The 12,816-nt window shown below is 34.8% G+C and overlaps 1 protein-coding gene across 1 annotated transcript in view; it reads left to right on the plus strand.

Moving 5' to 3' along the window:
- The first annotated feature begins 6,411 nt into the window (after positions 1–6,411).
- The window catches only part of LOC137390460 (E3 ubiquitin-protein ligase HUWE1-like), a 149,827-nt gene continuing 143,422 nt past the window's right edge, over positions 6,412–12,816 (plus strand). Inside the window, exons 1-7 of the mRNA XM_068076789.1 lie at positions 6,412–6,456; positions 7,586–7,687; positions 7,778–7,897; positions 8,243–8,355; positions 8,749–8,875; positions 10,474–10,600; positions 10,837–11,067. Coding sequence (XP_067932890.1) covers positions 6,412–6,456; positions 7,586–7,687; positions 7,778–7,897; positions 8,243–8,355; positions 8,749–8,875; positions 10,474–10,600; positions 10,837–11,067 — 865 coding nt within the window. The remainder of the gene's footprint in view (positions 6,457–7,585; positions 7,688–7,777; positions 7,898–8,242; positions 8,356–8,748; positions 8,876–10,473; positions 10,601–10,836; positions 11,068–12,816) is intronic.

Consider the following 12,816-nt stretch of genomic DNA (forward strand, 5'->3'; position numbering starts at 1 on the left):
ACAAACCTGCCAACTCTCACGCATTGGGCGTGAGACTCACGCAATCACCCCAAAGAAAAAATAAAAATGTGTGAGAAATGCGTGAGATTTTTGCCCTAATTTCCACAATTTTATATATACTATCATTGATACATCAATTGCCCCAAAACCAAATCTCACGCATTGCCTCACTCTTGGGTTGGCAGGCCTGGTGTGAAATGACTTAAAATTGAAACGAATTGATTATTTTTACGGTAACAAAATAATTAACCTTAGATAAACTTAGAGTTCAAAATAACCATTTCATAACATTTAAATGATTAAACTATCGTGAAGCATTGGCAGTATTTTCTTATTCGAGTAAATAATGATTTGAAATTTTCAAGGACGAAAGCTCATAAATGATATATTGACTCATCTGTGTCAAAATACAATGTTCCAACGCAAAACAGAATCAATTGAGCCAATTAAATTGAGCAGAATCGAGCAATTTGGTAAACAGAAAACCCAAAAAAGGCGACCAAATTCTTATTTCCACGCATGTAAAACATCTCGATGGCTAGCTTTTCTAACACTTAGCTCGTTGTTTTGGTGACTGATCAACACCCGTCTGATGTTCTACCTAAAGACTTCCTATTTTGTGAGCTTGTGTACACGCACCGTAATTTATAATAAGTCATAAACGCATGGGCTATAAGTTCATGAAGTAGCTCTAGTATTCCGTCACATCAAAATTAGTTTGTGTTGTAGCGATCCAAATGAAAATGTTTATGCAATTCATCCGGGCCTTTCGATTACTAATGCACCCTTATTCTATTCATAATTGTATAGTAATGCATCGATTCGGGTAGTGTTGTAATGTATTTTCCTTATATCACGAAAGTCTCATTGCCTACCCTGAGATTCACAACTCACTTATAGAAAATAAGTTGGGCTTAACATAAGAATCCGTCATTTTGCTTTGTGCTCACAACGTCTCATATTGATTAGTAATCACATGGTTTCCATTGTCGCTTTTATTAAAAAGAAACTGTCAACACGTAACTATGAATCATGTGAACAGAAAGCCATAATGTTTTAGTTGAGTCTAGTTTAATCAATTCGAAGCTTTGTTTGTTTTTATTTAGAGTTTCCTCATCAAACCTATATCGACTCTGTTAGCGATAACTAAACTGTGACCCCAGGTCGGGCCTGCTTTACCAGAAGGAATTTTTGACAACATTTCTCAACATTTATAGTTAGTGAAAACGGTGTTTTTTCGATCCGTTTTTTTACATGCGCAAAATACAACCTTTTTAATAATAGTTCAACTCCTACGAAGGCTCGTATTTTCTATTTTCATTACGCATAATTCAAAAGTAAATAGTAGAGGTAATATAAACGACATATGTTTACTAGATATCTCGTACTCAGCTGGTAATCTTTATAGCTTTCTTTGCAACTCACAAATATGGAATAACTGATAACTAATCGCCTAAAGAATGAATTACCTTTGATCGAATAATATGTATATTTTTATAGCTAAGAGTTTTAAATCCATAGTTTAACATTGTAAAATCTGAACTAACACTAAATATTTTCAGCAGATCTTCGTAAAGCAAGTAGTGCCATAAATCTTAAGTTGAAATGTATTCAATTATTATGATCATTTTACATCTACTCTATCATGAAAGAAACTTCTAACCTGTTGTGATCATAACAAAGCTTGCAAAAAAGTTTAAAGTAGTTGCACAGCTTTTGTGTTTTAAGCAAAATTGAGGGCTTGTAGCCTATCTTAGAAGTGCCAAAGCTCAAATGCAAGTACTGTTGCTTGGCAAGGTTTTATTGCACTATTTTCTCAACAGTCAGTTGCTCATGGCAGAAATACTTAAATTCTATTATGTTGATCATTTTAAAACTGCTCCATTGTTCAACAACTAGCTGCAAGAAGTGCTGTTAGACGCCACAGTTATTCTGCTAACTGTTGAAGACCGGAATAAAATCGATTGTACTTTTTAATTTTTCATTTATAGATAGCATTTAAATTAGTTGCCAATCTGTTTTAACATCCCAGAAACGTTAGTTTGGCAAAATTCATGGCTGTCCCTCTAGTAATGGAGTGGCTAAAATTTAGTTTAAGTAGCAGGGTTATACATTTCTAGCCCAACTAATATTTGTAAGCTATACCAAACTCAGGAACTTTGCTTGAGCAACATAAATAAATTACCGATCTTTGAAATTATGCAAATCTGCTCATTAGACCTAGAGATGCATTGCTGTCTCCTGCAATCACTAACTGCTGTTTGTCGGTATGTTTAATACAGATAGCTGCATCAAATACATCATTATTGTCCTTAACCAAGGGTGTTTTATGGCTGGTATAAAAATGAATTGTACATTTTGGCAACATGTTTGTCATGTTATTGTTGGTATAGCATATTGCAAAGAGCATCACATTTTCGCTTTTACTCAGATCTATTCCCATATTTCACTTGCTGAAGTGTTACGACTGCTTAAAAAGGCACAAACTTGAATGCATAACAGCGCAAGTGACTATTTCAATAACAAACCAATTTTAACACATATTTGATATTTTTTACCAGTTTTTTATCATCGTCAAAATATTATTTTTAAACTTACTGGTTTGTAGATTATAACTAGCTAAACTGACCACAGCAAACTTTCTGGGCATCCTTATATTCAACATGTGATTTCTGGATTATTTGTAGAATTGGGTGTGCGACCAGGCCAATTTTTCTGTTTTGCGATGGATCAATATATTATCAACAGTTACTGCAATGTTTAAAGCTATTTTGACTAGTTATAAAGTAGATTATTTGGCGACTTTTTGCTGTCATTGCTAGGCATTTAGTGTGCTAATAGTTCTCATGTTGAAACAAGTTTTTAGCAGATTAATAAATAATCTTTATCATTTATTGTTTATAACCTTGTTTATTGTTAGATTGTTGCAAAAAGGCTGTTCAAGACCATAGCAGTAAAATAATCTCTCTTCGTGGTACAAGTCTATCTGCTACGCTATTGATGCATTGAGTATACTCCAACTCTCAACTTGGATCCTTTTTTAGCAGTCGCGGCAGTTGAAGTGACCACTTTTACCAGTAGCAAATGTCTGTCGCTGCTTCCCAAATATTTCTCAGCTCTTCGCTTTGCTGCATCCGATATGCGAATTCTTCACACTGATGAACTTGTGTTCTCTATATAGCTCTATTTATTACGAAGTACTCTCAAGTGTTGAGGTTAAAGAAACATTGTTTCAAATACTGCTTCCGGCTACCTTTGAAATATTTCCTCTGGTATCGGTGTTTTCGTTTACCTTTCGAGAGTTCTCCATATAGCATACGAGGTCTGATCCAAAATTTCCTGGAATGGAGTTGTCTACACTTGCATATTTGCATGATAGAAAAACCCATTGTAGCGTTTGCTGGGAAACACCTTCGAAGTGTTGTCATAAAATTTCAGGTTGCTATAACAAGATCTCACATGAGCCGACAATATATCAAGGTCTGTCAGGTGCTTTCGGCGATTTTTTAACAAATTTATCGTCATGTCTAATCAATCGTAACAGTGTATTTGCATTAAATTTTGTGTGAAATTAGGACAAATCTTTACACTAGTAAAGATTTTAAACAGAAATACACAATATCATGCTATTTAGTTAAATATCTATGGACAAATCTTTACACTAGTAAAGATTTTAAACAGAAATACACAAGATCATGCTATTTAGTTAAACATCTATGGACAAATCTTTACACTAGTAATGATTGTAAACAGAAATACACAATATCATGCTATTTAGTTAAATATCTATGGACAAATCTTTACACTAGTAAAGATTTTAAACAGAAATACACAATATCATGCTATTCAGTTAAATATCTATGGACAAATCTTTACACTAGTAAAGATTTTAAACAGAAATACACAATATCATGCTGTTTAGTTAAATATCTATGGACAAATCTTTACACTAGTAAAGATTTTAAACAGAAATACACAATATCATGCTATTTAGTTAAATATCTATGGACAAATCTTTACACTAGCAAAGATTTTAAACAGAAATACACAATATCATGCTATTTAGTTAAACATCTATGGACAAATCTTTACACTAGTAATGATTGTAAACAGAAATACACAATATCATGCTATTTAGTTAAATATCTATGGACAAATCTTTACACTAGTAAAGATTTTAAACAGAAATACACAATATCATGCTATTTAGTTAAATATCTATGGACAAATCTTTACACTAGTAAAGATTTTAAACAAAAATACACAATATCATGCTATTTAGTTAAATATCTATGGACAAATCTTTACACTAGTAAAGATTTTAAACAGAAATACACAATATCATGCTATTTAGTTAAATATCTATGGACAAATCTTTACACTAGTAAAGGTTTTAAACAGAAATACACGATATCATGCTATTTAGTTAAATATCTATCCAAGAACTCAATAACTGCAAAAGTGCTGAACAACTGTATCACTCACATCTAGAGATAAGTTTTATCCAACTCAGTGAACAGTAATCTTTTGCTTGAAGTTGGTCATGTGAGAATAGGATTTGTTTGTTGTCTACCTAGGACTGATCAGTTTCCTTTATAACAGATTCTAAACCCATAGGCTCCCTAACTCCTTTTGGAAACCTTGCTTCAACCTCCTTGATTTCTACTTTACAAACTTTAATGATGGCCACATAATGACAGTCAGTCATTCTTATGATTTTGTCTTATACTTGACTACAATGTGATCACTACAAAATCGAATCAAGTTTGATTCGATATGAATAGCTGCTGGAAGTTTTTTGTATTTTATAAAGTTGGCTCCTCAGAATCACAGACACAGCTAACACACAGCTTTTCTTGACAGGCACCACTTTGCACACAATAAATTTATTGAATCACTTTTACTCCTAAGACACCATTTTTTCCACGTTTAGTTTAGAAAGGCTTCATTTTTATGGATTTCTTCAGGCTTGATAAATATCATGATCATCTCTGATGATGAGCATTGAATGAATCTGCATTTTTTACGATAGCTCCACCAAGCCCATCTTCACCAAGCCCATTTTCCTACCAGCCCATCTACATACCATTTCATTTCCATAACTAGTAGTAAAGAAGTTCTACTCTAGCTTAAATTCAAACACTTTTTCAAACAACTTCCTCGTATCTCAAAGCCATATTTCCTATATAAAATAGCAAAATACAGGCTATTCCATTACCATTCTTGGACAAAACTACCCAAAAACGGGATGTTACGATTAAAAAGCAAGTTTTTAACCGAACTACATCTCATAGTCATTGTCACTTGTTCTCTTTCAAGTAAGCTTTAGTAAAATTTTTTATCCATTTAATCACCGAAACATCTCCAATTCGTTCTTCAACCATGTCTAGATCCTATGCATCATTGAGCTCATGTATTTAAAAGTTTTTTATGTGCACAGTGCGCCATCGCCATACGATTCTAATCCATTCCAGGGTTGGCATCGTTTAGCGAAATCGTCGTATAAAGGGGTGTAGAAACGCACAGTAATTATATAATGCAAACATTGACATCTTTGTTATTATGATGCAATAAGCACACCGACAGCCAAATTTGAATTACTGCGAGGTTTCCTTTGAATTCGTATGGTGAAATAGGATTTGTATAGTGAGGATGAAAAATCATTGTGTTCCACTTTGTAAGGCAAAAAAATCGTATAACAGGGACATCGTGACCCGAAGACGCACTGTACTTTCACTAGTAGTACCTTTACTCATTACTAATGATCAGAACATGAAAATGACTGTTTATGTCATATTCTTTGTTAATCATTCGCTTGAGAATTCTAGTGCTGCAAGTGAACATTACTTTGCAGAACCACAAAATAAATTTTGGCTGAATTGCGCGCCACTATGAATGTTTTCTGTGTAACTTATAGCAAAATCTAAGAATGTGTTGGTGCGCTTCTGTTTTTCAGAATTCTGTAGATTCTACAGACATGATTTTCTAACCAGATTTTCTACTTTCTAATTGCACAAATACTGATACAAGTCTTGGTAGGTTTTTTGTTGTTAGCCTATATGTTAACTATCTATATTTTATCTCTAAATTACAGTCTTCTAATGAAAATACACTTTCAGTTCTTAATTATGAGCCTGGTATTTTAGCTAACAAAGGTAATAATATGTTTAATTGAAACTTATAAAAGACCCCAGTGAAAAACCAGAATTGAGGGCAACTAACAAACTTTGTAGTGTTTCAGATAGGTTTTAGGAATAAAATTCCAAGGAATCAAAAAAGTTTGTTTGAAAAGCTAATTGTCTTGGCATGACTGTGTTTGGTCTAACTGTATTGGCAGTTCTTTAACTTATTTCTTAGATATCCTAACTGTTGGACTGGCAAAGCAAGATGCAGTGATAGGAGGTGTGCAAAATGAAAATTGAAAGGGCCAAGTTGAAAAAGTCCAATTCGGAGCTGGTATGTATATACATAAATTTCAACTTGAAATGAATACTTATATTATTTAGAACTTTCATATGTTAGTTTGATGCACTTATCTGAATTATTCTCAAGTTACTCTTATGAATTCTACGATTCATGCTGCCATTGTTTCAAATTGACATAGTTTGATGTAGTATAACCATTGTGGATTGGAGAAAAATCATCCTAGACTTTCCATATGTAATTTTTCAAGTATTTTTGGAGTCATTTTTGGAACATGTTTTTGTTTGCTTAATCATTGTAAAGTATCATGCATGTTTTACCTTGTGTTTTCAGTTTTGCTATGACAATCAATGACATAGTGAGTTATGGGCTGGCTATGTTTTTGGTTGTATTATGAAATTGTTGTCATTTCAGTCATTAAGTTTTCTGTTTACACCTAATAGTTTACAGATGAAACAAATGGACATTAGTAAATAATCCTAAATATTTTTAAACATCCCAAACAATCTATATATATACAAAATGAAGTGTTTGTCTGTCTGTTGTCGTTTGTATGTCTACCGATTAGCGATTGGTTGAAATACGCACGCTTGCAGTCTACTGCGCTGTGAGAGCTCATGGTATGTAATGATTATATACGTAATTATTCCAAAGCGTGGTAAGGTGGCTGCATGGTTTAGTAGTAGTGCGCTTGGCTTCACATCCTTGCATCTGAATGTATGGGTTCGATTCCTAGAAGGAGTAATCTTTTTTCCTAACACTCTTAGCTGACTTCGGAGTAACTAGTTTGCTAGTTGCCAGCCTGTTACACAAATTCATTTGGTAAAGAAACTTTTACTGGATTTCCTGTTCACAAGCAAAGCAGGTGTTTTCATTCATTCATTTATAGTCATTTGTAGTTTATTCATTTTAACATCAAATCATCAAGACAAAACTTAACAATTTGATGTCAAGGTGGCAAAAAGTTGTTTTGTTACAGTAAGTTTTGTATTTATTATTGATTTTTAATTATAGTTTGACAGTGATGGCTTTTATTGGTTGAATTGCCATTGTATTATTCAAATAGAATATTTAGTTGTAGTTTCCGCAACTACTATTTTGAATTAAATATACAAGCCCCAAATTTAGTGAAACCTATGTTCATTTTCAATTTGATTTGCAGCCAGAGGCATGCAGGCCTCTCCGAGACAATCTAGTTGCAGCTAAGGATGACAAGTCTATGTGCGAAGTCCTTAAAAATGTCAAGGCTTGGGAATATGGCAAGGTGAGTTTGTAAACATTGCTCACTAGTGTTTAAGTAATTTTTGTTCAATGTTTCGTACTGCAAATGTTACTTGGAATTTGTCAATTGCAGTCGGAGCTGTTTCATTGGGTCGATGTACTGGATAGATTTGACGATGTGATGGAGCGATGCTGCCTAAGAGTGAATGGTAACAAATGGATGTTGGCGTGTGATCAGCCAGAGAATGTAGAGGTATAATATTCTCTCTTAACTAGCTAGATTTGAAATGCTGAGTTTCATGTTAAACAACTAAGCAGAACTCGTTATTAAAGTGGGCAATTTTGTGATGGGATTAAATTTTTATCTTTGAGAAAAGGTGCCTGTCGATGCTTTGTTACCGCATGACCATAACCATTGCTTCATCACTGGGTCAGCTCAGTCCTTGTTCAATGTTTATCATTTACCCAATCGTGCTAATCGACTCGTGCACCCTGCAGAACCGTGCGAGTACTTCATAGTTTTGAGACCCGCAGACATTTGACTAGCTGCTAGCAACTAGCCATAAGGTTGTTAAAGGGAAATTATGTATGTTTGCAGCTTAAGCAGCTCATGTTACAAGTGATGAGATTCACATCCATGCTCATAGAGTACAGCTTTCAACGGCATTCATATGAGTCAATGGACCACCTTGTTTCTCTCCTATCATCTAGGTAAATTATGTGCCTTCACTTTTTCCTCCATTGTATTGGGCATCCATATTCAGGTGTGTTCAGTAAATACAATGATTCGAGTATTATATTCCAAGACTCGGAATGCATGAGTGCTTTCGACATAAGTATGTCCATTGATTAATTATATGTATTACAATATAATGCATACAGTATACATATAAGTGTATTTAATTGATTAATTGTATGTACGTATTACGGTATTATACATTTATACTGTAATACATATTGTATACATATTACACAGTGTGTTCATTGATTAATTGTACATTCGTACGTATCTATTTATCTGACCTTAAACTGCTACATTTTGTTTAGCTTCCTCATTTGCTTGATATGGTTTATTAAAATGTTTTTGGTTGTTTTTATTTGTAGTGACATGGATGTTGTGCTTGAGGTTCTTAACGTGCTTTATGTCTTCAGTAAAAGGTCGAACTTCATGGGTCGACTCTCCATTGCCAAAAAGAATGAGATAGTTGTGAGACTGCAGTACCTCGCTGAGGTGGGTGCCTCTCCTTTATCCTACCCTCTTCTTTTATTCAATATCCATCTTTCTACATCTCTTAGTCACTTTTGCCCATCTGTTTTCTCCTCGTTAGCTCATTCCCCTTCATTTTCTCTCGCTGTTATTCTGTCTAATGTGAAGCAGAAGCAAGCTCTCCTGGATATGTCTTAGCTAATCTTGTCACATGCTAATGATGTTTTTAAAGCTAGACTGATGACGAATGTATATACTGTGAAACCTCTATTTGAACACCACCTATATTTAAACACCACCTCTAATAGAACGCGTGTATAGGAAAAGGGTTAAAAAATACAGCCCCACCCTTAAATCGAACGCCATTTACCTTACCCTACCGCAATTTTACCTGAAGACTTTAAAGCGTTTTGCTGATCGATTAGGACGATAACACCCTATGCCATAATAGCAGCCATTTTTATGGCATATCTAAGTCCGTTTTCTAACTCCAAAAGCTTTAAGGTATAAACACACTAGGCGATATTTAGAGCGATATCGAGCTGCGTGGCGCTAATCTGCGCTAGAATTCACCCAGCGTGCTCATCCAGAGCGATAACGCTAGACCTTCTCTGCACAACTTTATCGCTAGCGAGATGCATTTCGATTGGTTGGATTTTACCAGAATGCAATTTTATGGCGGGTAATTATTTCTTATGATGTTCACCAACGTACAGCAGCGACAATTTGCTATTTTGTTAATATTGAAACATCTTCAGAACGAGCACTGAATTGTTCATAAATTTAATAATAGCACTCCCAGTCATGTGCACCATAACAAACAAAAATTACAAAAAGTCCAAGTTGAAAACCAACATTTGGAATCAGTCGTTGCACAGGTTGACCATCTTGAGAACGGTAAATATTTAATACATTAGGCCTAAATATAAAAAACCACTACAAAATGAAATATGTATAAAAATAGTGAAAAATATTACAGTTAAAAATGCAATAATCGTTTTTCTTATGTCTCCTTGTAGTGTAGGCAGTGTACAATCCGTGAAAGTGAGATAGGTTTAATAACAAATGCGTAAGTTGTTTACGTTGTCGCCTAGCCGGCGCCATATTGACTGACCTAAATTTATTAACAACTCCGAAGAAACTAATGATACGGAATTTTATTGGCAGTTTGTGGGCGTGCCCATTATATCGCTTGCTAGTGAATCGCTCAAGTGTGTTTATGCACACGCTAGCGATATCTCCGCCCTCCTCATGACGCTCGCGATAAAATCGCCTAGTGTGTTTACACCTTTACAGTTTTTCCTTTAAAATTTTAGAGCGACACTATCGAAATAATTAATAACTGTATTTCGCTAATATGTTTTGATCAAAGTGCCTCCTTGTTTAGCTCGGTCTAATCATTGACGCATATGAAAAATAGTTTAACAAGAATGGCTGATGTTGATAACATTAATGCTGCTCTGGACGAATGAGAGTGCAAAGTATAGGCGACATTAGCATCACTTTGCTCGCTTTCCATGGAGTTGTGCTGTATCACTTACATGGGAGTTACTACTGCTTTCTTTGAGGTCTTTGCAAAGGCATAGTTTGCACTGCTCAACATGACATACATCTGTTGACAGAGCTGGGGAGGCAAAGAAAATGGGTTTGGACTAGCAGAGTGTTGTCAAAGCCTTGCAGCTGAGAGCTACCCATCTAGTGCCACCACTGTTCACTTTGAGTTCTACATTAGTAGGGCTAGCAAGGTGAATTGTCTTTGACTCTTTTTTATTATTTCCGACAATAACATGTACAAATCATACTATACATTTGTTTGTAATCCAGCTATGGCTGTTTGTAATCCATCTGATGTTCAGGTAGATGAAAGTATCTGTAAACCATGAATAACTCGGGTGTATCCTTATCTCTGCTATCGATTCAACAGGACTTGTGTTCCAGTCTTCGGATGCCTGTACATAGCCTTAGGCCTTGTGTCATGCGGTTTGATGTTGCATTGCAGACACAGCCAAGCAACTTGTGTACAATACATCTTGAGCATGTGGACAAGCTGCGGCCATCTGCTGCTCAGGTGATGACGGACGTGTTGGCTGAGTATGAGGTGCCGGAGAGCAAGCAGATGCTGCTGTTCACCCACATCAGACTCGCTCACTGTTTTTCTAAATTTGCGCAGCGAACCAACTGCATCCTGGCCAGGTTGCAAGCAATCTCGGTGCTAGGTAAGTCACATACTGAGTTAGGTAAATGTGAATATGTTATTACACTGCGCAGTGATAGCACTAGGTAAATCACTGCTTCAGTCACATATAAGTTGGTCATGAGTTATTTGTGCAAGCAAATTCACACAAAAAACTCACAACATATATCAGGTTTTCCAATACGCATACAGTGCACCCTCAGGATACGATTTCCCTGATATACGATTTTTTCACCTTAAGAAGTGGAACATGATGATTTTTTTCGCCTCACCGTATCACTCGTATTTCACCATACAAATTCAACAAAATTTTTAACCAAGTTCAAATTTGGCAGTAGGTGTGGCGTGCTTATTACGTACGTCAAAATAACAAAGACACCAAAATGCTGTTCGATGAAAATATTTCCACAATACCTGAAAATGACACGATGGCCAATTTCTCTCAGTTCTGCAATTCTTGTGTGTAAAACGGTACTATTTTCCTTTCAAAACCAGTAGCAAAATTGGAGTTGCAATCTCTTCGAACAGAAGGTACGTGGTCAGACAACTTCTCTTCACCCGCTAACAAAATCCGATTCGTTACGAAAACAGCATCATTTGCGCTTCCTTGCCAAGTTCTGTTGAAAAAGGTTTTAAACAGGCCCACTAAAGGTTATAGTGAAAGCGAAGACAGAAACTAATAAGTGACAAAATTTTAGCGATAAAACGTTAAGTTCAGTAAAATAGTTGAAAATTCATACTAAAACTTAGCCGCAAGTGTGTGTGTTAATAAGCTAATCTTATTTGAGGTGAATTTAAAGTTTATGTTATATATAGGTCTGTTTTGAAAGTAAGAACTCTCTACGGTACGTATTGTACACTGTTCATTATAATGTTACATTTTATTGCAGATCATAACCACTAAATACAATAAAGTTACTGGAGGTAACTATAGTTAGTAAGGTTAACATACTATTTTGTGAGTAATTTTTAATATGTACAGCACTTATATAAAGTTTTGACGATTTTTACCAGGAGATGTATGCATTATATAACTAGAAATTCCATTGTCATACAGCCCACGACCAAAGTGATATTGGAAAAAAGAAAGGGTACTGATGGTTGAGAAATGCAATATTAGCAATCAAATAGGATAACTGCAATGGTAGCTGTAATGTACTGGGTGTGGGTGTTATTATATACAACAAATAGCAATAATGAAAGGAAAATATTATATGTTTATATCTCTCTTCCTGCAAAAAGAGAAAAACAATATTGGCCAATATTAGAAGTAAATATAGTAATAATATAAAACCAATGCACAATTTTGTTTACATTTCAAAACGTCATAGCTATCAATATCGCGAAGTTGTGATATTTATATAGATTTTTAGAAAATCTGTACTACGTAGTCATTGTTCTGTAGTCATCCAAACTTATAATTAATTATTGTAATAATCTCATAAGAAAATGAAAAAATTGAAATCGGCAAAAATGAAACGATTTCTGTACTCCTATGTTAATTGCCGAAACCTTCGGCAATTCGACAATGCTATAGACTGGTGAAAAGTGCACATTTTTTTTCGCGAAATGCGCTCGACTTGATCGTTCTATTATCTGTCGACCGCGGTTTCAATTTCCGGTCTTAACTTTTATTAAACCAAGCTTTTCAAGCGTTTTGTGACGATTTTCGGCCAAATTAATCTGTCTATTTGTGTATAATCCGATCAGATGGGTAAGCTTTAAGAAAATTTCGACAATTTACAAAGACTTGGTAACATATTTAAATAGG

Source organism: Watersipora subatra, chromosome 3 (assembly GCF_963576615.1).
Source record: "Watersipora subatra chromosome 3, tzWatSuba1.1, whole genome shotgun sequence".
Lineage (NCBI taxonomy): Eukaryota > Metazoa > Bryozoa > Gymnolaemata > Cheilostomatida > Watersiporidae > Watersipora > Watersipora subatra.